General features: G+C 41.1%; 1 protein-coding gene and 1 long non-coding RNA gene across 8 annotated transcripts in view; one reads left to right on the top strand and one right to left on the bottom strand.

The window, feature by feature from the left end:
• FBXW7 (F-box and WD repeat domain containing 7) overlaps nucleotides 1-6,435 on the top strand; it is a 178,849-nt gene extending 172,414 nt beyond the window's left edge. For all 7 annotated transcript variants that reach the window (XM_066386530.1, XM_066386544.1, XM_066386525.1 and 4 more), the window contains 3 exons: nucleotides 1,232-1,457; nucleotides 3,001-3,211; nucleotides 4,529-6,435. In XM_066386530.1, coding sequence (XP_066242627.1) covers nucleotides 1,232-1,457; nucleotides 3,001-3,211; nucleotides 4,529-4,797 — 706 coding nt within the window. In that variant the 3' untranslated portion in view covers nucleotides 4,798-6,435. The remainder of the gene's footprint in view (nucleotides 1-1,231; nucleotides 1,458-3,000; nucleotides 3,212-4,528) is intronic.
• LOC136406506 (uncharacterized) lies at nucleotides 5,378-18,895 on the bottom strand. The gene is made up of 2 exons (XR_010751676.1): nucleotides 18,561-18,895; nucleotides 5,378-5,607 (listed from the first exon to the last, which is right to left on the bottom strand). It is a non-coding gene; the product is annotated as an uncharacterized lncRNA (long non-coding RNA).
• Between the last annotated feature and the right edge of the window lie 1,715 nt (nucleotides 18,896-20,610).

Raw genomic sequence — 20,610 nt, 5'->3', positions numbered from 1 at the left:
GTTGGTTTTATGTACTCTTACAAAGCCCTCCTATTGAAAGTCCTTTCTGTCTTCTTCTGACATGTCTTCATGGTACAACCTGTTAGACAAATGTGTTTTCTACTTCATTTGTCAAAAACAGTATTAGTGAAGGGTCCTTACAGTGAATCCACTCCAGTCTTTACCTTTAACTCTGCCCACATAGCATTTTCTTTATTAAGAATCATTACATTAAGCAAATTTCACACCAGATTGGTAATATGTGAAGAAAAATTACCTTTTCAATTGTAATTTGAAGCTGCTTTGAACAGTGTGCTCTGCTATTAAAATTTAGGGGATTGGTATCAGGAGACCGTACATTTCACTTAAATCTCTCAGTGCTTCTGTTTCCTACTCTTCCAAATGTGGAAGCTGTGGCCTTCCTTTGTCTCTTAGGAATGACATAAGATACCTGAAATTTCAGCTCCCCTTTTAATCTGGAGATTACAAAGTGTTGTATCACTCAGGTTTTTAGAAGACTATAGCTCCAGTAATGTTGGATCGAATTTTGAAAAAATTTCTGTTGCTTCAATATATGGACCTTCTAAAACCTATATATCTTAATGTCCCTATAGCCTGTTGAATATTTATAAATATAAGCAATATGCAACCTTTGAGGACATGTCTAAAACTAGTTAATTTTACCAAAATATACGGTGTAGAGCACATATCTTTAACTATTTAAATAACAAATTCTGATTTGTTTTGTTGAATAACCTTTATTGAATTTTTCCCTAATCACAAAGGGAGTATGTATGTATTCATCTTAACAATTTTGGGAAATGACAGAAAGAATAAAGAAGAAAATTTTATTTTTTCAAAATACCACAGTTTTCCCATTGACATTTTATATGTATTATGCACATTAGCATTTTATTTCTAAAATTTAAGACCTTATTGTATATATTTAGAGCTGGCTGCTGCTACTGCTTCTTTTTCTTCTTTTTTAAATACAGTAGTTTTCAGAGCCCCAAGGAGCTACTTATCTCTATAGGTAGGGGAACCAAACAGGCAGAATTCTAGGCTTCCCAACTTCTAGTCCTAATCAGAGGAACTCAACTTCTGTTTGTTTACATATCAGGGTTTTACTTAGGATGGCTTTGAAAACAGGTGTTCCTGCTTAAGGAAAGAAGTTTAATAATCACTGACTTGAGATATACTTAATCATGTTATTAAAAATTGTAATACTTTTTTTTTCTGTTTCCCCCCACAGAGTTGTTAGCGGTTCTCGAGATGCCACTCTTAGGGTTTGGGATATTGAGACAGGCCAGTGTTTACATGTATTGATGGGTCATGTAGCAGCGGTTCGCTGTGTTCAGTATGATGGCAGGAGGGTTGTTAGTGGAGCCTATGATTTCATGGTGAAGGTGTGGGACCCGGAGACTGAGACCTGTCTACACACGTTGCAGGGGCATACCAATAGAGTCTACTCGTTACAGGTAAGAGATCATAGATCCCTCCTCCCTTCCGACGCTCTACTGATGAATCATGAGATAGCTTTAGTCAGATAACCACCGTCACATTGTTGATCCAGGACAGTCCAAAACAGATGAATCAGGTTACTAATTGTTTACATGTATTTTTAAATTAGCATGAAGAAAGCTAAATTTGAAATTGTTTATGTGATTTGTTTCAGTTTTTTCTGTGATCCATTTTCTGTCTGAAATACACATATTTGTCCTGGAGCCTGGGGTTTTGGAGCCCTAAGTTTTGCTCTGTTAATTAATGGGTAGATAGTCTCATAGGAGAATAACCGGATTTTAATAAACTCCTTAACAGAGGATTAATTTGGCCAAAAGCTGCCCCTTTGCCTTGATAGCTGAAAGCTGATGGACCATGTAATTGTGATTCCATCCCCATTCAGAGTGGAAGTGGAGCCGTTCTGCGTAAAACTGCTCTACTCTCTACTCTCGCAGGGCTACTAATCTGTGGTCATAAAGAAACTAGTTCTTTGTATACATTTGAACCTGATGTCCTTTGACAGACTGCCATATTTTGAGATAAAGTAATAGCAAGTTTAGAAAATGGGTCTCATTTTCTGCAAGACAGCATTTCTATTCAAAAATATTTCCAATTACTTATATAGTTCATTTACCAGTTATTGCCCATTAGTGATCAGCCATATTGTCCCAGTGCCAACAGTCCTGTTCTTGAGGTATTTGTTTCTCAGTTGATGAAATATTGACTATGCCACAAAATATTGACACATAATAAAGGTGTTTGTTAACTTAGAAAAGGTTATGAATTTGGAGAGGGAATTGGCTGCATCTGTTTTTATGTTTTGTAATATGCTAAGAACCTTAATGAATAGAATATTCTCATATAAATAAACCATTAGATTGAGAAAAGACTATTTTAGATCTGGGAATTAATAATACTTAACTGACTTTGTATAACTGGGAAGCAGGAAAAGAGGTGCTATGTAGATTTCTGTTTTTATCAAAACACTACCTCTTCTAATTCCAGATACAGTTATCTGTTGGCGCATTTCCTAATTAGCACTTAGGTTATTGTAGATGAAAATTTTATTTTGCATACAATTTTTAGTGGAACTAACTTTTAAGCACCATGAAAGTTACCTCTGGCCCTACTCATGTCTTCGGTGTTGATGAGCACCCGCCTTCCTACAAGTCATGTCAGCAGTTTCAACTTCCTGTTGGGAAATAAAACTCAAATGGCAGTCCTTATTACATTTTCCATAGTATGGAGCACAATGTGTGACCCTATGATCTGAAAATAATATGTTCATTTTAGGTGTTCTGCTTTCTTTGTCATTGTTCCTGCTTCTTTCTGGTAGAAGCTCTGAGAACATGCTCTGTAGAGGTGCTGGGTTACATGCAGCTCCTCCCAGTACCTCACCTTGTTCCCAATGTTACCTGCTCTCCATGCTCTGCTCTGCTCCCCTCCCCCACTACGACTAAGGTCAGTAGGTAGTATCAGGAGCGTCCACACGTCTAGTCTAATAAACTGTGTCTGTTGTAGTTTGATGGCATCCATGTGGTGAGTGGATCTCTTGATACATCAATCCGTGTTTGGGATGTGGAGACGGGGAATTGCATTCACACGCTAACAGGACACCAGTCGTTAACGAGTGGGATGGAACTCAAAGACAACATTCTTGTCTCTGGGAATGCAGATTCTACAGTTAAAATCTGGGATATCAAAACAGGACAGTGTTTACAAACATTGCAAGGTAAGTATTGGCTATCCCCCCTTTAGTTGTGTTAGTTAAAAAGTAGATTGGCCTGACCTGCGGTGGCACAGTGGATAAAGCATCCACCTGTAATAATACTGAGGTCGCTGGTTCGAAACCCTGGGCTTGCTGGTCAAGGCACATATTGGAGTTGATGCTTCCTGTTTCTCCTTTCTCTCTCTCTCTCTCTCTCTTTCTTTCTCCCCCTCTCTAAAATAAATAAACAAAAAAAATCTACAAATTTTTTTTTTAAAAATTAGATCATTGTTCAAAAGAAATATGCATCACAAAAAGAATTAAACTCATATGAAATGAAAATGCTTATTTTGGTAAGTTTACCAGCATGTCTATTCTGATTTAACAAAGCTAGGCTATCCTTGAGAAAGTGTGTTAAATTGTTTTTAATATAACATTTAAATTGTGTTTTTGATATAAAATTATTTAATCACTTCCCATATTACAGTTAACTCTACCTAACTTGAAAGAACAATTTGAAGAAAGATCTTGACTGTATTACAGGAGCAACATACTCATTTTATTATTTGAGTGATTGTCTCATTTTGAATTTGTAGTCCAATTTTAAATTAAAGAGCTGTCTTGCTGGAGGGAAAAGAAAACAACCCAAACTCCCTAATCTGATAGAAAATTGCTTTGGCCTCAACTTAGACCCTTAACCATCTGCTTAACTAGAATAGGAAGGAATGGTAGTGCCCACTCAACTAGAGGAAGAAAAATGTGAAAGCCACTATTATTAAATGAGGCACAACAGTGTTATCTTAAGTCATGATTAACTTCCTTTTATTGGTCATAGCCTTTAGAAAGTGTTTTTTAGTATTTTTTTAGTGAGGCCATCTGGTGGGCCGTATTGCAGCTTTTTACTCGTTGGTTTTGTCTCTTTCTCAGAGTTTTGGAATGGTGTCCATTCAGCCTTTGCCCTTGAGTGGTCACTTCAAAGGAGTAGGGCAGTAGACCTCTTATGCTCATTTGTCCAACAGCAGAATCCATGAAACTGGGCTAGCTACGTCATCCCCTAGAGAAGTTCTTATTTCTGCAGCCAGAAAACAAAATGTTTGCTGGTAGCTAACCGGCTTCTTGGAAGACAGAACTCTTGAAAATGAACATTTCAGTTACAGACACCTACCAGATTTTCTGACATCCCTGCTGATCCTAAAATACTCAGAACACAGTTTCTAAATATGCAGCATTTTAAATATTTCATGTATTGTATGTTCTAGTGCAGAAGTCTACAAATTACAATGTAACTAACCCATAGCCATGATTTCTAACCAGTAATCGAATTCCTTTGGTTTTGCCTAGGTCCCAACAAGCATCAGAGTGCGGTGACCTGTTTACAGTTCAACAAGAACTTTGTAATTACCAGCTCAGATGATGGAACTGTAAAACTATGGGACTTGAAAACGGGTGAATTTATTCGAAACCTAGTCACATTGGAGAGTGGAGGGAGCGGGGGCGTTGTGTGGCGGATCAGAGCCTCGAACACAAAGCTGGTGTGCGCCGTCGGGAGTCGGAACGGGACTGAGGAAACCAAGCTGCTGGTGCTGGACTTTGATGTGGACATGAAGTGAAGGCAGAAAAGATGAATTTGTCCAAATGTGTAGACGATATACTTCCCGCCCTTCCCCCTGGAAAAAAAAAAAAACAAAAAACAAAAAGAAAAAAGAGAGAAAAAAAGAAAAAGAAAAAAAAAACCCTTGTTCTCAGTGGTGCAGGATGTTGGCTTGGGGCAACAGAATGAAAAGACCTACAGACTAAGAAGGAAAAGAGGAAGAGATGACAAACCGGAACTGACAGGAGAGACGTCTGCTGTCTCATCACATGAAAGGCTTCACTGTTGACTGAGGGCAGCTTTGCAAAATGAGACTTAAATCAAACCAGGTGCAATTATTTCTTTATTTTCTTCTCCAGTGGTCATCAGGCGCGTGAATGCTGAACCGGCGCTAACAGATTCTGCGGGTCTGTTACCACTGACCTAGGAAGGAGCTGCAGTAACATCGGAATAAGGAGGGTTGACTTTCTAATCAGAGAGCATCTGCAACAAAAGTCATTTTTCTGGAGTGGAAAAGCTAAAAAATATATATTACTGTGAATTGTTTTTGTACAGTTATCATGGAAAAGCTTTTTTTTTTTTTTTTTTTTTGCCAACCATTGCCAATGTCAATCAATCACAGTATTAGCCTCTGTTAATCTATTTACTGTCGCTTCCACATACACTCTTCAATGCATATGTTGCTCAAAGGTGGCAAGTTGTCCTGGGTTCTGTGAGTCCTGAGAGATGGAGTTAATTCTTGATGCTGGTGCTAGAAGTAGGTCTTCAAATATGGGATTGTTGTCCCACCCCTGTACTGTACTCCCAGTGGCCAAACTTATTTATGCTGCTAAATGAAAGAAAGAAAAAAAGCAAATTATTTTTTTTTATTTTTTTTCTGCTGTGACGTTTTAGTCCCAGACTGAATTCCAAATTTGCTCTAGTTTGGTTACAAAAAAAGACTTTTTGCCACTGAAACTTTAGCCATCTGTGCCTCTAAGAGGCTGAGAATGGGAGAGTTTCAGATAATAAAGAGTGAAGTTTGCCTGCAAGTAAAGAATTGAGAGTGTGTGCAAAGCTTATTTTCTTTTATCTGGGCAAAAATTAAAACACATTCCTTGGAACAGAGCTATTGCCGCCTGTTCCGTGGAGAAACTTTTCTTTTTGAGGGCTGTGGTGAATGGATGAACGTACATAATAAAACTGACAAAATATTTTAAAAATATATAAAATTCAAAAGTAAAGTAAAGTTGCTGGTCAGTCTTAGTGTTTTACAGTATTTGGGAAAACAACTGTTACAGTTTTATTGCTCTGAGTAACTGACAAAGCAGAAACCATTCAGTTTTTGTAGTAAAGGCGTCGTCACATGCAAACAAGCGAAATGAATGAAAAAGTCAAATGGTTTGCCTCATTCTCCAAGAGCCACAACTCAAGCTGAACTGTGAAAGTGGTTTAACACTGTATCCTAGGCGATCTTTTTTCCTCCTCCTGTTTATTTTTTGTTTTATTTATAGTCTGATTTAAAACAATCAGATTCAAGTTGGTTAATTTTAGTTATGTAACAACCTGACATGATGGAGGAAAACAACCTTTAAAGGGATTGTGTCTATGGTTTGATTCACTTAGAAATTTTATTTTCTTATAACTTAAGTGCAATAAAATGTGTTTTTTCATGTTAGTATGTCTGTTTCTTCCACTGAGGTAATAATACTTCATTATAAATATTTAGGGTTTGTCTCTAATATTTAAAATAGCAAAGTCTTGGTTTCTTTGCATTCCCTAGTGTGACATAGAAATCAATACTTCCTGGCCCGTTTTATATAGCTAAAGTAAGAATAATGTGCTGTGAATGCAGATTTTATTTCTCTCCTTAGACTTTAAAGGATACTCCAATGTGCTTGTCTCTATGTTACATTAGGATGTAGAAATATGAGGTCTGGGGCCCCCAAAGAGGGACAAAAGTCTTGTGACCATTACAACTAAAATTCGTATAAAAAGTTCATTTTTGACCCTGGCCAGGTGGTTCAGTGGATAGCGCATCATCCCAGAATGTTGAGGTCGCAGGTTCGATTCCTGGTCAGGGCACATTACAAGAAGCAACCAATGAGTGCACAACTAAATGGAACAACGAATTGACACTTCTTTTTCTCTCTCTCCTCCCACCCCCCTCCATCTTTCAAGTCAAAGAAAAAAAATTTTTAAGTTTGTTTTAAAAATATGACCACATCTTTTTTGCACACTTAACCAGGAACTTTCTATGCATGATCTGTAGGGCCCCCATCACCTTGCGAAGTAGGTACAGTAACTCCTCACTTAACGTCAATAGATTCTACAACTTGAAGTGAAACGACATGCAACGAAACCAGTTTTACCACAGGTGACTTGGTGTAAACACGAGTTAAGATCCTGTGGCATTTCATCAATGTTAAAAAGGAACAACACTGAGCAAAACGGTGCTATTCGAGGACCTGCTGGACTGTTATCTCCATTGTGAAGCAGAGAGCATAGCTGCGGCTCAGACTGGTAAGGTGATTTGCTGGAAGCCAGATAACGAGCAGAGCGCCAGAATTTCTTTAAGAAGAAGGAAACCTAGAATTTTGACAAACTAAAGCAAGGGTTTGGAAAAAATAAGTCATGTTGTGGTCTTTCCAAGCTCTTGTCACTGTTCTATGTAGTTCATCTAATATAAGTGAAAAAAAAGTGAAGTTATTCAAATTATGTAGACTCTCAAATAGCAGGTTCTCTCTCCCTCATGTATGCATATACTATGTAAATATAAAGTCTCTAGTAGTCTCGGCTATCCAAGCCATAGATGAAAACCTCAAACTTGAAAATCGATGCTACTAAATGAATACATTTCTTAAAAAACATGTGTTCTTTACTCATAGGGCCTCACTTTCCCAAAACTACTAAATCAGAACACTCAGGAGTGGGACCCAGGTATCTGCATTTAAACTAGCTCACCAGGTGAGTTATAGGCACAGCTTTGAGAACCACTGCCTTAGATAACTATTCCAGTACGATAGGTTATTTGGTTTATTAGTCCACAGCACATTATAAGCACTAAATATGAGGGAAGATTGACAAGTTAAAGGAAAAGACAGAAAAACACATAAACAAGGCAAAAATAATGTGAGGCCAGCAGTCCTGTCTGCTTTACGGTGAACTTGACTAGTCAAGAAAAAGTTGTAATTCTATTCGGTAATCTTGAACCAGACTACTTGATTTTCCTAATATAGATACAGCTTAACTGTAACGTAATTGAAAAAAAAGCATCATCTTTAAAAATAAATGGTCATTATGAGTGAATTCACAGGTTTTGCAGACAGATAGACTTGAGTTCAGTTCCCAGTATTCTAATACTACTTCCTAGTTACGGGATCTTTGTTAGATTCTTTTTGCCCTCACATTTCCTCATCTAGAAAGTAAAGATGACCCACCTCCTAAGGTTATTGTAGGGCTTAAATGTTATCAAGTGTATAGCACACTGATGGCACTTAGGGTTCAATAAATGGCAGCCCCTGTTAGAACTTTAAGAAAATAGGCCCAGATAATTGTAACTTTCTATATCTGGGAACACTTGAATATGTTCATGACTCATTCAGAAATGTAATAAAAATAGCATGCCTATATGTAGCAATTTACATTTTTTAGAGTGGAGTCACCTGAATTTCTCATTTGAGTCTTAAAGAAACCTTGAGATAGACAGTTAGGGGAGCACCTAATGGGGATTTTGTGTAAACTTAGGTGTTCGTTTTTATTATTATTATTAATAATAAATGAATAATCTTTATTACAGTGAATCTGTTTCCCAAAGGGAAAATATTAACCTCATTTCAAAGAAATTATTGTCATTATAGTAAGAAAATTCACAAAGGGAATTCTGCTTTGTGGCCTCTTATTGAAGATAGTCACCACCTTATATAACTGAATTTTTAGATCTTCATATCAGAATATAAGCTGTCCCCACATTTAGATGTCAGAAGTTCCTGAAATTGAACTTTGCCTGGAACTGAAACTAAAATTGGGACACAGAAGTAACCCATAATAGCCTGTGTGCCCAAGAATACCTGTTGAATGGAGCAAAGGGAGATATATAATATCTCTCTTTATCCATCTCTCTCTCTCTGGAATTGTTTATAAAATTTGACACTTTCAAACTCTCTTACTGAGATTCAGTAACCACAACTATTTCATTAATTTGTACAGCTACTGCATACCAAGTGGTTAAATTCATGTTTCAACCGACCTATTTAATTTCAAAAAATAATTGACATTTAATTATTTGTGTTAACTATTTTTTAGCAGTTTTCTTTATGCCTTTTGAGCTGGTCTGTTATAAAAATCTCCTTCCTGTTTCTCTGAATTGATTAGAGTCTACAATCAAACCGCAGAAAAAGACCTCTGAGCTTTTCCCTGAAGTGAAATGGGATCAAGGCCGTGACTTGCTCCCCACTCTTTTCCCTGGCGCACCCCCTGCACGTTGTGAACATGGGGACAGAGGTGGAGGAGAGGAGCTACTAGAGGAGCTTGCGCAACTCCATCCTCCTCCCGTGCCTTCTGGTACATACTGAAACCAGAAACGAGCAGCTTGGCATAGCAGGGGTAGATTCACGTTACATTTTTCTCATTCCTTCCCTCAGGTATGTCTTCATTCATTTTCCTTCTCTGAGTCATCCCCCACCCCCCAAAAAATCAGGATTATAATCTATACTTTATCAGATCCTTAGCCAGTAATGGATTCAACCTTGTTATCCCATCTAGGAGAACCTACTATTTTTTTAAGCACCACTCGTAAGTCTACTGATAGTAAGAAGTGGTTCAGTGTTGCCAACGAATGAATTTGAATAAGTGCTTCTGATGCTGGTTGTTTTATTGTTCCCTGCCTACTGCAGTTGGAAGGTAGCTGGTGTGTGTGTGCAGACACAGACATAAGAATATACTAGAACCCGGGGATAAGCCTATTCTCAGTGAGCCATAATTTCATTTCCTTTAAACCTTCCCCCCTTTCATCCATGAAACAAAGGGAATGGGTCATAGAAAGAGAAGATGTTGGTGGCCAAGAGGAAACATCCTAAGTCTTTGCCAGGACAGACCAATGGCCGTGTCTGAAGAGGATGCTGTGTGTGTGTTCACACAATGTTCTTGGAGTCCTGCATTGAGTCACCATATGGTAATTTGAAAAGTTGATGCACAGTTTGTGATTTTGGCATTTTCTACTGCCCAGGAGATAGATTTCAAGTGAGATCCAAAGTGGATGCTCCCAGCTCCATTTCACTGAGAGTGCTTAGTCACTGATCTAAATTGCAAACAAACGTAGCATGGCATCGTTCATTAGCTAACAAGTCTCTTTATCCCTTCTCTTAGTACTAGTGATACCCAAACAAGCAAGATCCTCTCTCACCAGCCATCTCTTCCCTACCTCTTTGTAGCTGGAGGAGACTGAAAACATCCAAAGGGCATTTCAAATGTCCTTCCAGGGAAATGAAAAGCAGCAAAAGCCGACAGAACTCAAATGCACCTTTCCCCAAAGTGTAAAGTATAAATAAATTCTAGATCTTATTCCCAAGAAGACTCATTGCTGAGACGAAAGGCTGGTGACCAACCATTTGCAATTGGGTATAAAAATAGCAGAGTTTCTATTTCAGATGATCTGATTCTCCCTGAGATTTTTAAGGACAAGGAACCACTGGGTGGACATTTTGACATTGCCTTCTTTGCTTTGGAAAGTCTATCATGGCAGAAGCTGTGAAGGCTGTTTATCTTTTGGGTTTTGTTCTGCTTTGGCAGTCATTGCTGTCTCTGCCAAAGGAAAATCACGTGGAAATCACTCTTGCAAATCAAAGGTGCAGATATAACAGACCACAAAAATATATTGCTAATATACTCTTTTTTTTAGGGGTTCATAGATTATGAAAAAGACATCAAACCACCACTACTCAATGCAAGAGGAAGGTTACTCGTAAGACTTTTTAAACATAGATAGATGAAGCCCATTAAGACTTTGCCAAGCCGATGCTGCACTAGGTGCAGTCAGCAAGTCAGCACAACTCCTTGCCACCAGGAGCCTTTCAGCCTGAGGGTGCTATCCAGTCCAAGAGAGTGAGTCTGGGCGGCTTCAGTAAGCCCAGCAGGGACACAGGAAGGTATAGAGGCTAAAAGTAGAACTGCCTGCAACTCTGGTAAGGGTTTTGGCAACCTGAAGCTTATAAAGGAGTCTTTTATTTATTTATTTTAAATTTTTTAACAGAGTCAGAGAGAGGGACAGATAGGGACAGACAGGAAGGGAGAGAGATGAGAAGCATCAGTTCTTCATTGAGGCACCTTAGTTGTTCGTTGATTGTTTTCTCATATGTGCATTGACTGGGGGGGGGGGTGGCTACAGCAGACTGAGTGACCTCTTGCTCAAGCCAGCGAACTTGGGCTTCAAGCCAGCGACCTTTGGGTTCAAGCTAGCGACCATAGGGTCACTTCTATGATTCTGAGCTCATGCCAGCGATCTGCGCTCAAGCTGGTGAACCCACACTCAAGCCAGATGAGCTTGTGCTCAAGCCAGCGACCTCAGGGTTTCCAACCTGGGTCCTCCATGTCCCAGTCCGATGCTCTATCCACTGTGCCACTGCCTGGTCAGGTTAAAGGACAGTCTGAAAAAAGAAATTAGATCCAAACCTGAACATTTAGGATGATAAAGAGTATAACAATTGCTGAAGCCTTGGTAATGCAGGCCCCTTTTTTTCTGAGGTCACTTTAGGAAAGTGAGGAGCCAGCATTTGCACTCTTATAGCCACGAGAAGAGGCAGGGCCATGCAGAACTTACACTGGGGTATGGTATGTTCTTAGTAAATGTCAGCAACCATTATTGTTATTATAAGTGAGAAATGCAGCTATGTTCAAATTCCATCTCAGCCACTTGTGGCCTCTTGGAAGATTTTTAAATCATTCTGAACCTCTTCCATCATCTATAAAAGAGACAGTAATTGTTGTTACTGTTACATGCGCTAACATATGCAGTGCCTGGTACAGGGCTTAGCTAATTAATGTTGTACTCAATGAATGGTAGTATGTTAAGTATCATCACTGCCACTAACAATAAAGAAGTTGGTGAGTATCTTTTAGGCCATCATTCCAAGCTTAATCTAGAAGAGCAGATCAATAAGACTTCCAGACCATAGCATCCAAACAACTTTCCAAATGTGCCAGGAACCCAAGAGAACAGTCTCCCCTGTTAGAAAGTAACATGCAGTCCAGTTTAAAATGACAATTTCTTTTTCTCCAAAGACCTACTTAAGTAACAGTAGAGAGATTTAAAAGGCATAATAACCCCAAAAGGGGGACGAGGGAGAAAACTCAGGTTAGACAAAAGATATCAACAACTTTGCATGAAGGGAGGCAGATGGCGGAGTGGTCTCCAGACCGGAAATGAAAAAAACTGCAACCTAAGTGCTCAGGAAGTGGAGGTACAAATGAGAAGTGAGCTAACTCCTTTTTTGTGGAAGGCAAGGTCAAGACATGGGGCTGAGAACTGGGGGCTGATTGAACGTAGGAGTGCATGGCGTGGGTGGGGCCCACTTCCTCTTCTCATCTTGTAGCCAGGGTACCACCTGTGCAAATTTCAACCTCCCACTCCCACCCCCCCAGTTTCCTGCACACCATTTACAAGAACTCTGAAGGGGACGTGATCTGAACTGAGTACAGAGCCACAGGAGGAGGCTCAGAAATGAAATGGAGGTGAGGTTACAGTTTGTCATTCTTTGTCATCTCCTGCAATGCCAGTATGCTGGCCTATACCAGAGGATTCCTCCCGGAGGAATGCTCAACCCAGGAGAAGACTCCACATACCGGCACTGGGCAGAGATGAGGGTTCCTCCAAATAAACTGTTGGCTCTCAACTCTGTCAATGGAAAACTCATTCACTGGGCCCTCGACCAAACTGAGGGAACTTCCTATTCGATTTGGAGTGTCTGCCTCTTAAATAGGAAAAGATAGTCAAGAACCACAAACATCTAAGAAAGACATCTAGTAGGTAAGCCAGAAGATCCATGAAATAAACTTTGACAAAGAACTATAATCAATACCCACAACAAGATAAGATAGCACACTTTATAATACAGGGACAGAATGCAATTTAAAAAGGCCTCATGGATACTAAAATGTTATAGAAATTTTTTTTTGGAATAGGCGACTGGAAAGAGATAGGAAAGTGATCTTTGTTTTCTTTTTATTTATTTATTTATTTTTTACAGAGACAGTGAGTCAGAGAGAGGAATAGACAGGGACAGACAGACAGGAATGGAGAGAGATGAGAAGCATCAATCATTAGTTTTTCATTGCACGTTGCAACACCTTAGTTGTTCATTGATTGCTTTCTCATATGTGCCTTGACCGTGGGCCTTCAGCAAACCGAGTAACCCCTTGTTGGACTCAGCGACCTTGGGTTCAAGCTGGTGGGCTTTTTTGCTCAAACCAGATGAGCCCGCGCTCAAGCTGGCAACCTCGGGGTCTCGAACCTGGGTCCTCTGCATCCCAGTCCGACGCTCTATCCACTGCGCCTCTGCCTGGTCAGGCAAAAATGTTATAGAAATTTAAAGAGAAAAAGAAAAATCTTTGCTAGAAAATAACAATTAAGAAAATCAAGCAAAACTAAAAGAGATGGAGATTAGCAGAGAAACTATATATAAGACTAGAGGATCAGTCTGTAACATCTAAAGAATAGCAGTTTCTAAAAAGAAAATAGCAGAGAATAAGTTATTTAAAAATGAATACAAGAACAATTAGCAGAATCCAAGGGAAGGAAACCCCTAGACTGAAAGGGCCCACTGAATGTTCTTTGAGTAAGTGCATGGGGGAAAAAAGCCATACCGTGATTCATCATTATGAAATTTGGGAGCACGTGGACTAAAAAGAAGCCCTAGAAACTTGAGAGAAAGATCAGGTTAAAAATTGAGAATCGCCATTTTAGACTTCTCAGTAGCAACATGAGATGCTAGGATGCAAAGGTCTTCAAAATTTGATGGGCAAATTATTTTCAGTTTAGGAATTGTACGCCTGCTCAAATTATTGATCAAGTCAGAGGAAGAATAAGACATTTACAGACATAGAAGGACTCCAAACAACGATCTCTCACAAACTCTTTCTTAAGAAGCTTGTGGACTGCTTCCAAATCTTCCAGTCCACAAGCTTCTTAAGAAAGAGTTTGTCAGTGGATGAGTGGATTAAAAAGAAAGCTGTGGTACATTCACACTATGGAATACTAATAGGCCGTAAAAAAAAGAAGGAAATCTCGCCCTTTGCACCAGCATGGGTAGACCTGGGGAGCATTATGCTAAGTCAGAGAAAGACAAGTAGCATATGATTTTACTTTTATGTGGACTCCAGTGAACAAAACAAACAAAATAGAAACAGACTCATAGATAAAGAAGAAAGACTGACAGCTGGGGTTGGAGAGCTGGGTAAAAATGGTGTAGGGATTAAGCAAGAAACAAAAGAACCAAAATGCATAGACACAGACAACAGTACGGTGACTATAAGAGGGAAAGGGGGTGGGGCAGACAGGGTAAAGGGACAAATGGTGATGGAAACACTTCATTTTGGATGGTGAACACAATACAGTGTACAGATGATGTATTATAGAACTGTACACTTGAAACCAGTATAATTGTATTAACCACTGTCACCCCAATAAATTCAAAATTAAAAAGACGCTTGCAGGAAATGTGGTCCAACAAAACAGTGAAATAAACACGAAAGAGGAAAATCTGGTATACAGAAAATAGGGATCTCGACCCAGGAGAGGGGTGAAGGGCGTTGTAGGGTGATAGATGGCCGCCGGGGTGCAGGAACTGCTCATGGAGGTGTGAGCAGGCAGGCCTTCGGAGAAAGGCTCCGGGACGACAAAATGAAGTGATAAATCATCTTCCCACCACGACAGACCATTTAGAGAAAAACAGCTCTGCAGTATTCAGGACATCTAATGATACATTTAGAAAAATTTGTTAAGTTTCAGTACATTAAAAGCTATGCAACAGATAAAAATGAGGCAATTATTAATTCAAAACAGGGTGTGAAGAAAACATAAGCACAGTGCACTATTAGCCCCACAGTAAACCATAGTTATGTAGCCATAAAAATGTAAATACTGATTAACGATGTTGCTAAAACATATAGGGAGGGGTAAGGGGTAGAGAGTTAAATCCTCATCTACCATAATTAGAAGTTATTAATGTCTAAAATGAAAAACTAGGAAATAAGAGGATATGCATATTATAAAAAGATAGGATGTGCACTTTAGAAGAATCAGCTAAAAAGTTATGTGTGTGCCTTTGTGGATGGGGGGAGTAGGTGGGTGCTGTTTCGATAGGCATTTTTTGCGTTTCTTTGCTAAAAACATTTTTTAAAATAAAGCAAAGCCAAAAATAATCAGTGTAGCATTTTTCAGAAATAATGACATTTCCTTACTCATTCTGACCAGTATCCTCAACAAGGCATTGCAGGAACTGGTCGCCTAGTCTCATGGCACTAAAGGGTTGTTCCTTCTGGAAAAGTTCCAGAGCAGTGGAGAAGTCGGGCTGGGAGCTGTGTAGGGCAAGTTTCCTAGGTCTTCTCTGTCTTTGTTTTCGTTTCTGTTTTGTTTTTTTCCTGTAAGAGATGCTCAGTAATAACCCCTTCTCATTAGGCTGTTGGAAGACTGACTGGTCAGATGATGCTTACATAGTCTCTACAGGGCTCATTATCACCACCCGCCTTCAGTCTGAGGGTGAAAACAGCTGTATTTCCCTGTGTAGAAGACACTCCCCTGTATGAGACGCACTTTAATTTTAGGGCCCGAAATTTGAAAAAAAAATGTATTATTATATATAAAGTTATTGAACTCAAGTTTTATTCCTCATAAAATTCATACAACTCCTGATCACTGTCAAAACTCCCATCCATTAGCTTGTCCTCATCTGTGCCTGATGACAAATCACTGTCTTCATATATTGTCTCATCCTCAGTGCCATCTATGGCATTTGAAATACCAAAACCACTGTATGAGACGCACCCAGTTTTTAGACCCTAAATTTTTCGAAAAACGATGCGTCTTATACATGGGGAAATATGATTAAGGTCTGGAACTAGTAGGACCCAGAGCTTTGGACTTCAGGTTCTGATTTGAGCATGTATGATGGATAAACTGAGTTGTTGCCCTGTATAGCTTAGTCAAGAGGACTAGCACCCTCTCCCTGGCCCCTGTTTTTCCATCATCTCTTGCTAGTTAGCCATTTGGATTTTACTTCCAAGTTCTCCCGCTCAGTATCTTACATGTTTTCTCTACTTGGAAGTGCTTCTCAGCAACATGGAAATGACTGAACTTTTTGTAGAACAAATTTCAGGGTATCTCTTTCAAAAACTATTTTCCCCTTGAAATTCCAGATCAGAATTTCAAAAAGGCCCAAGTGGGGCCAGTAGAAGAGAAGAAGCCACGGGTGCGCAGAAGCATCCTGGGTGCCTGTATTCGGTCTGTGACCCGCAATGCCGAGGGGGAGCGCATAATTCCCCGAATGCCACAGGGCTTCTGCATACCCGGGAAGTGTGTGGTGGGAGATAGTCTGGTGCGTGTTAGCACCCAGCCCGGCGGCCGCCGTGTCACTGTGAGCTGCTCCTGACCCTCCGAACCTGCCTACAGCAGTCATCGGCATTCCCTGTGGCTTCTCTGCCTGCCCTGGCTGCTCTCTCTACATCAGGGGTCGGGAACCTATGGCTCGCGAGCCAAATGTAGCTCTTTTGATGGCTGCATCTGGCTCACAGACAAATCTTTAATGAAAAAAATAATAACGTTAAAAACATAAAACATTCTCATGGATTACAATCTATTCATTTCCTACCGCTCATGTGCATGGTTGCGGGTGGCTGGAGCCAATCACAGCTGTCCTCCAGGACAACACCAAATTTTTATTGGATAATGCGTAACATACACGGGTCATGTATGGCTCTTACGGAATTATATTTTAAAATATGTGGCGTTCATGGCTCTCTCAGCCAAAAAGGTTCCTGACCCCTGCTCTACATGTTCTAGACCAGTGTAAGCCTTGGGGGACCCGGGGTGGGGTGAGTGAGGGCTTGCTGCTGTCAGCTCAGCTCTTCAGGTGGAGCCCTAAGATCTAAGTGACAGACAGACAGGCAGGCAGGCCGATCCTTCTAAACACATTGCAAAAAAGCCTCCAAACCACAGTTGTCCTGTCTGCATTTGGCGGTGAGGGGTGTTTGAGTCTGGTAGCCACGGGCTATTTATTCATTTGCGTATGTTTTCCTGTGGCTTTCTGGGTGGTGATCTAGACTCTTACTTACCCAGTGAGATCCCCAAAAGGTTTCAAAGCAACTGGAGGGACCACGAGTGATTTTTTCTTTTTAAAAGAGCTATGTAACCATCACTTGTCAGCTGAAATCAGTTGTTTGTTAAGTGGGCAGCTTCTCCCTGTTCTGAAGTCGTCAGTGACTATTCATAAGATGTCGCCTGGAATTTTAAGTATGTGTGAACCGATGGGACCTAGTATCACTACCCTCAGTGAATTCTTTTTTGTTTGTTTGTTTTTTAAGCAGCCGTCAGAGGCCCAGGTCTAATTAAGCAACTCTGCTTCACAACCAGAGCTCTAAGAAAAGAATCTCTGACTGTATTGATTTGCTGCTTCTGGAAGTCGGCCCCAGGCCCTCACAGGTGTGCCACGTTGGGAGAGAAACACCAGGGAGAGAAAATGCGGTGACATTTCCTCTTCTCTCAGAATCAGGTGAGTATCATTCTTCAACACTCCTCGGAGAGGGAGGCTGGTCCTGTGCCTCTCACCCCTGACGACACCCCCTCTAACCTCAGAGCCTGGGCCCACACACACCCTAGTGTTTCTGTTTATTTCCACTCAGCTAGGGAATCATAGTGATGGGGAAAATAAATCAGCACTAAATTAGACTGACACTCGGAGTCCTGGAAGCATGACTGCCAATGAACATTACTGGTTGTTTTCTGTCTCCTCTGCTCAGGGGCTGGGGGGTAGGGGAGGGAGGGCTCCCACATTAGTAACTGGCGATCTGGCTAGTCAGTGCCCAGGACAGAAATCTGGATCTCAGAGGTCCAGACCGGCTAGGATAGAGAGTAACTTCCTTCAAGCTGTGTCCACCTCTAAAAAGAAAACAAATCACTTACCCACAGAACATTCTCAAGTTGTTAAAAAAGCTTGCTTCATTTTTTCGCTTGCTTACCCTGAAGATATCCAAATGAGCAAACTTAAGATAATCAACAGAGGAGAACAACAGATCAACTTGGGGCTAATATCAGTAGCACAGAAGACAAATTAACAAATTCATGAAATGTGCTGTTTATACTATTCCTAAGGTTAATTATGCGATCAAGTAATAGCTTTTGCCTTGATTACATGGCCCTTAGGAAATAAAAGTGTGTTCCCACTTTACCAGTGTATTTGCATTTCGGTCCTGCATTCATAGCAGGAACTGGGCTCAGCAAATACTGCCCTACACCGTTATCAGCAAAGAAGAGGGTCTTCGTTTCAACAGCTCCACGACTAGATGTGTAAACAGAAGCACGATTTGGACAAGTGCCAATACCCACCTGTACATTTTTCTCTCCCTTTGCTCTGTACACCTGCTGATTCTTTCCTGATGTGGTTGACTGGAGAGCACCGAGTGGCAGGTCTTTCCCCATAATTGCCTCTCAGGAAGACTCAGTGATATCAGCTGCCTGGCCCTCTACAGGTGACCTCAGCTCTGTTTCTTATTCTCCTTGCACATCGACAGCCTCATCTGGGAAAGAGTACCTACCTCAGAGGTTATAATGAAGATGCAACCAGAAACTCCAGGTAAAGGGACTCCAGGTGTGGTCCTGGGTCCAGCAGCAGCAGTAGGCTCAGCAGCGAGCTCTCAGACATTCAGACCCTCGGGTCCCACCCCTGACCTGCCCAATCCGAGTCTGTAATCCATCCTCCAGGCCATTCCCCTCAACGAGCCTTCATCTCCAAACCTGCACTTGGAAAAGTCCAAGTAAAGTGCATAGTCCATATTCGCTCTGAGATAATCTGTCAGCCACGTCACTAACCTCCTGTCAGAATACTATAAGCAGAGCCACTCTAAAATGGAGCCAGAGCTGCCATCCCCGAGGAACGGCCGTGCCTGGAGTCTGCAATGTTAAAGTCAGTCTGAATAACCTTTGGACTGGGACTAAAGCAAGGCTGTGGCCGGAAGGTCTGTTTGCAACGTAACAAGGAAGCAGTCATGAATGACCACTACTGGACCGAAAATTAAAACGTTGTTTAGAATTAGCATTACTACGTTAAGCTTATTTGCACCAATAGAAATGACTTCCTTCTACTGACGGACTTGTTCCCCTGCCCTTCTCACGAATACCCATTGCCCTTATTCCCTAATCCAAACATTCTCTGGGCTTTGACTTGAATCAGCACGTACTGAATAGCTGTTCTTACTGAACTCAAATGTTTGTTGCCTCTCACTTTGGAAGGCCTTCAAATTTCAGGTTAACACTCAGCATCACTCTTCCCAGAGTAAAGTGTTACAAGGGGAGAGACCCTGGAAATGAGGGGTCAGGCCCAGGTTGGAACCCCCTCCCTTGTCTCTACTGTTCCCCATTTTCTAAATTCTCAGAGATGACAGGAGAAAGCAAGAGAGCCTTTCTGGGGAAACTTGGGAGCCGACGTCGGAGAGACAAACAGCCATGAAACGTGTGGTTTTTGTTGCAACAGGCAGTGATGGAGCTGGTAAGTCATGCCTCCCACCTAAACTAGGAAAGACTTTAAAAAAATGATCATGTGTTTTTTTAGCACAACCCACGTCTGCTGCCAGATCGTGGCTTTTAATTTAAGTGTACAGTTACTGCTCAAAAGTGATTCACGGGGCTTTAAAGAGCCACGCTCCTTTAGAAGTCTGTTTAGAATGCAGTGGGGTTCGAAGATGAGTGTCGGGAGGGAGAGCATTTGACGGTCTAAGTGTTCAGTCTCCCAGGTACTTCAATATTTCGCAGTGAGAACCGGTGTTCATTAAACCGTACGCAGATTAGAGTTCAAGCCAAAGATATAAAGGAAGACATAATTAGTGCATGGAAGCCATCTACCACTGATAGACGTTGGTGAGGTCTTCACTTCAAAATCAGTTCTTTGCACAAAAGAAAATTATGCAGCTGCTTATGCAGGCTGCCGACGCTGTTTTATCGCACTCAATTTACAATGAAATGAGGCAGACGTCTGCAAGACTGCGTTAAAGCTTTAATTTTCCTTTTGGGCTTTTCCTCCATTTTATCTCAAAGAGGACCGCGGACTGACTTGATGGAGTATTTTGCCAGTCAGTAAATAAGAAAGCCTTTTTTTTTTTTTTTTACCAAGTGGACACTGGGTTGCCGCCTACCTACCAGAAGCTCCCGAGTGTTCAGAGGGTGAGTGGGTCCACCGCCCTTCGGCAGAGTTGGTTTGGAGAAAAAACACTGCTCCTTATCCCTTGCAACCAGCCCTCCTGGAGCAAGGTGGTTCTCAGTGACGCTGAGACGGCACCCCGGGGCCTGCCTTACGGGGCCCGGGTTCCAGGCACAACTTTGGGGAAACAAAGGAATCGAACTCCCAGAGGAAATAAGTCTCATCAGAAGTCTTGTAGCAACACTGACCTGGCAGCTGCACGAGGAGTTTTGTCAGGAATGAAATACCAGTCCTCCCTCACCCCACCCTGTAAACTTTATTTTCCTGCAGCTGCTCTTGAGATCCCGAGGGAGCCATGCCGGAGGCTGGGAAACTGTCACAGGCCCCGCCCTGCACCCCCTCTGCTACCCCTCCCCAGACACCGTGAGTCACAAGTTGGGGTGAACTAGGAG

This window comes from Saccopteryx leptura, chromosome 1 (assembly GCF_036850995.1).
Source record: "Saccopteryx leptura isolate mSacLep1 chromosome 1, mSacLep1_pri_phased_curated, whole genome shotgun sequence".
NCBI lineage: Eukaryota > Metazoa > Chordata > Mammalia > Chiroptera > Emballonuridae > Saccopteryx > Saccopteryx leptura.
Note: the sequence above shows the minus strand (reverse complement) of the source record. Positions and strands in the feature narration are given on the sequence as shown.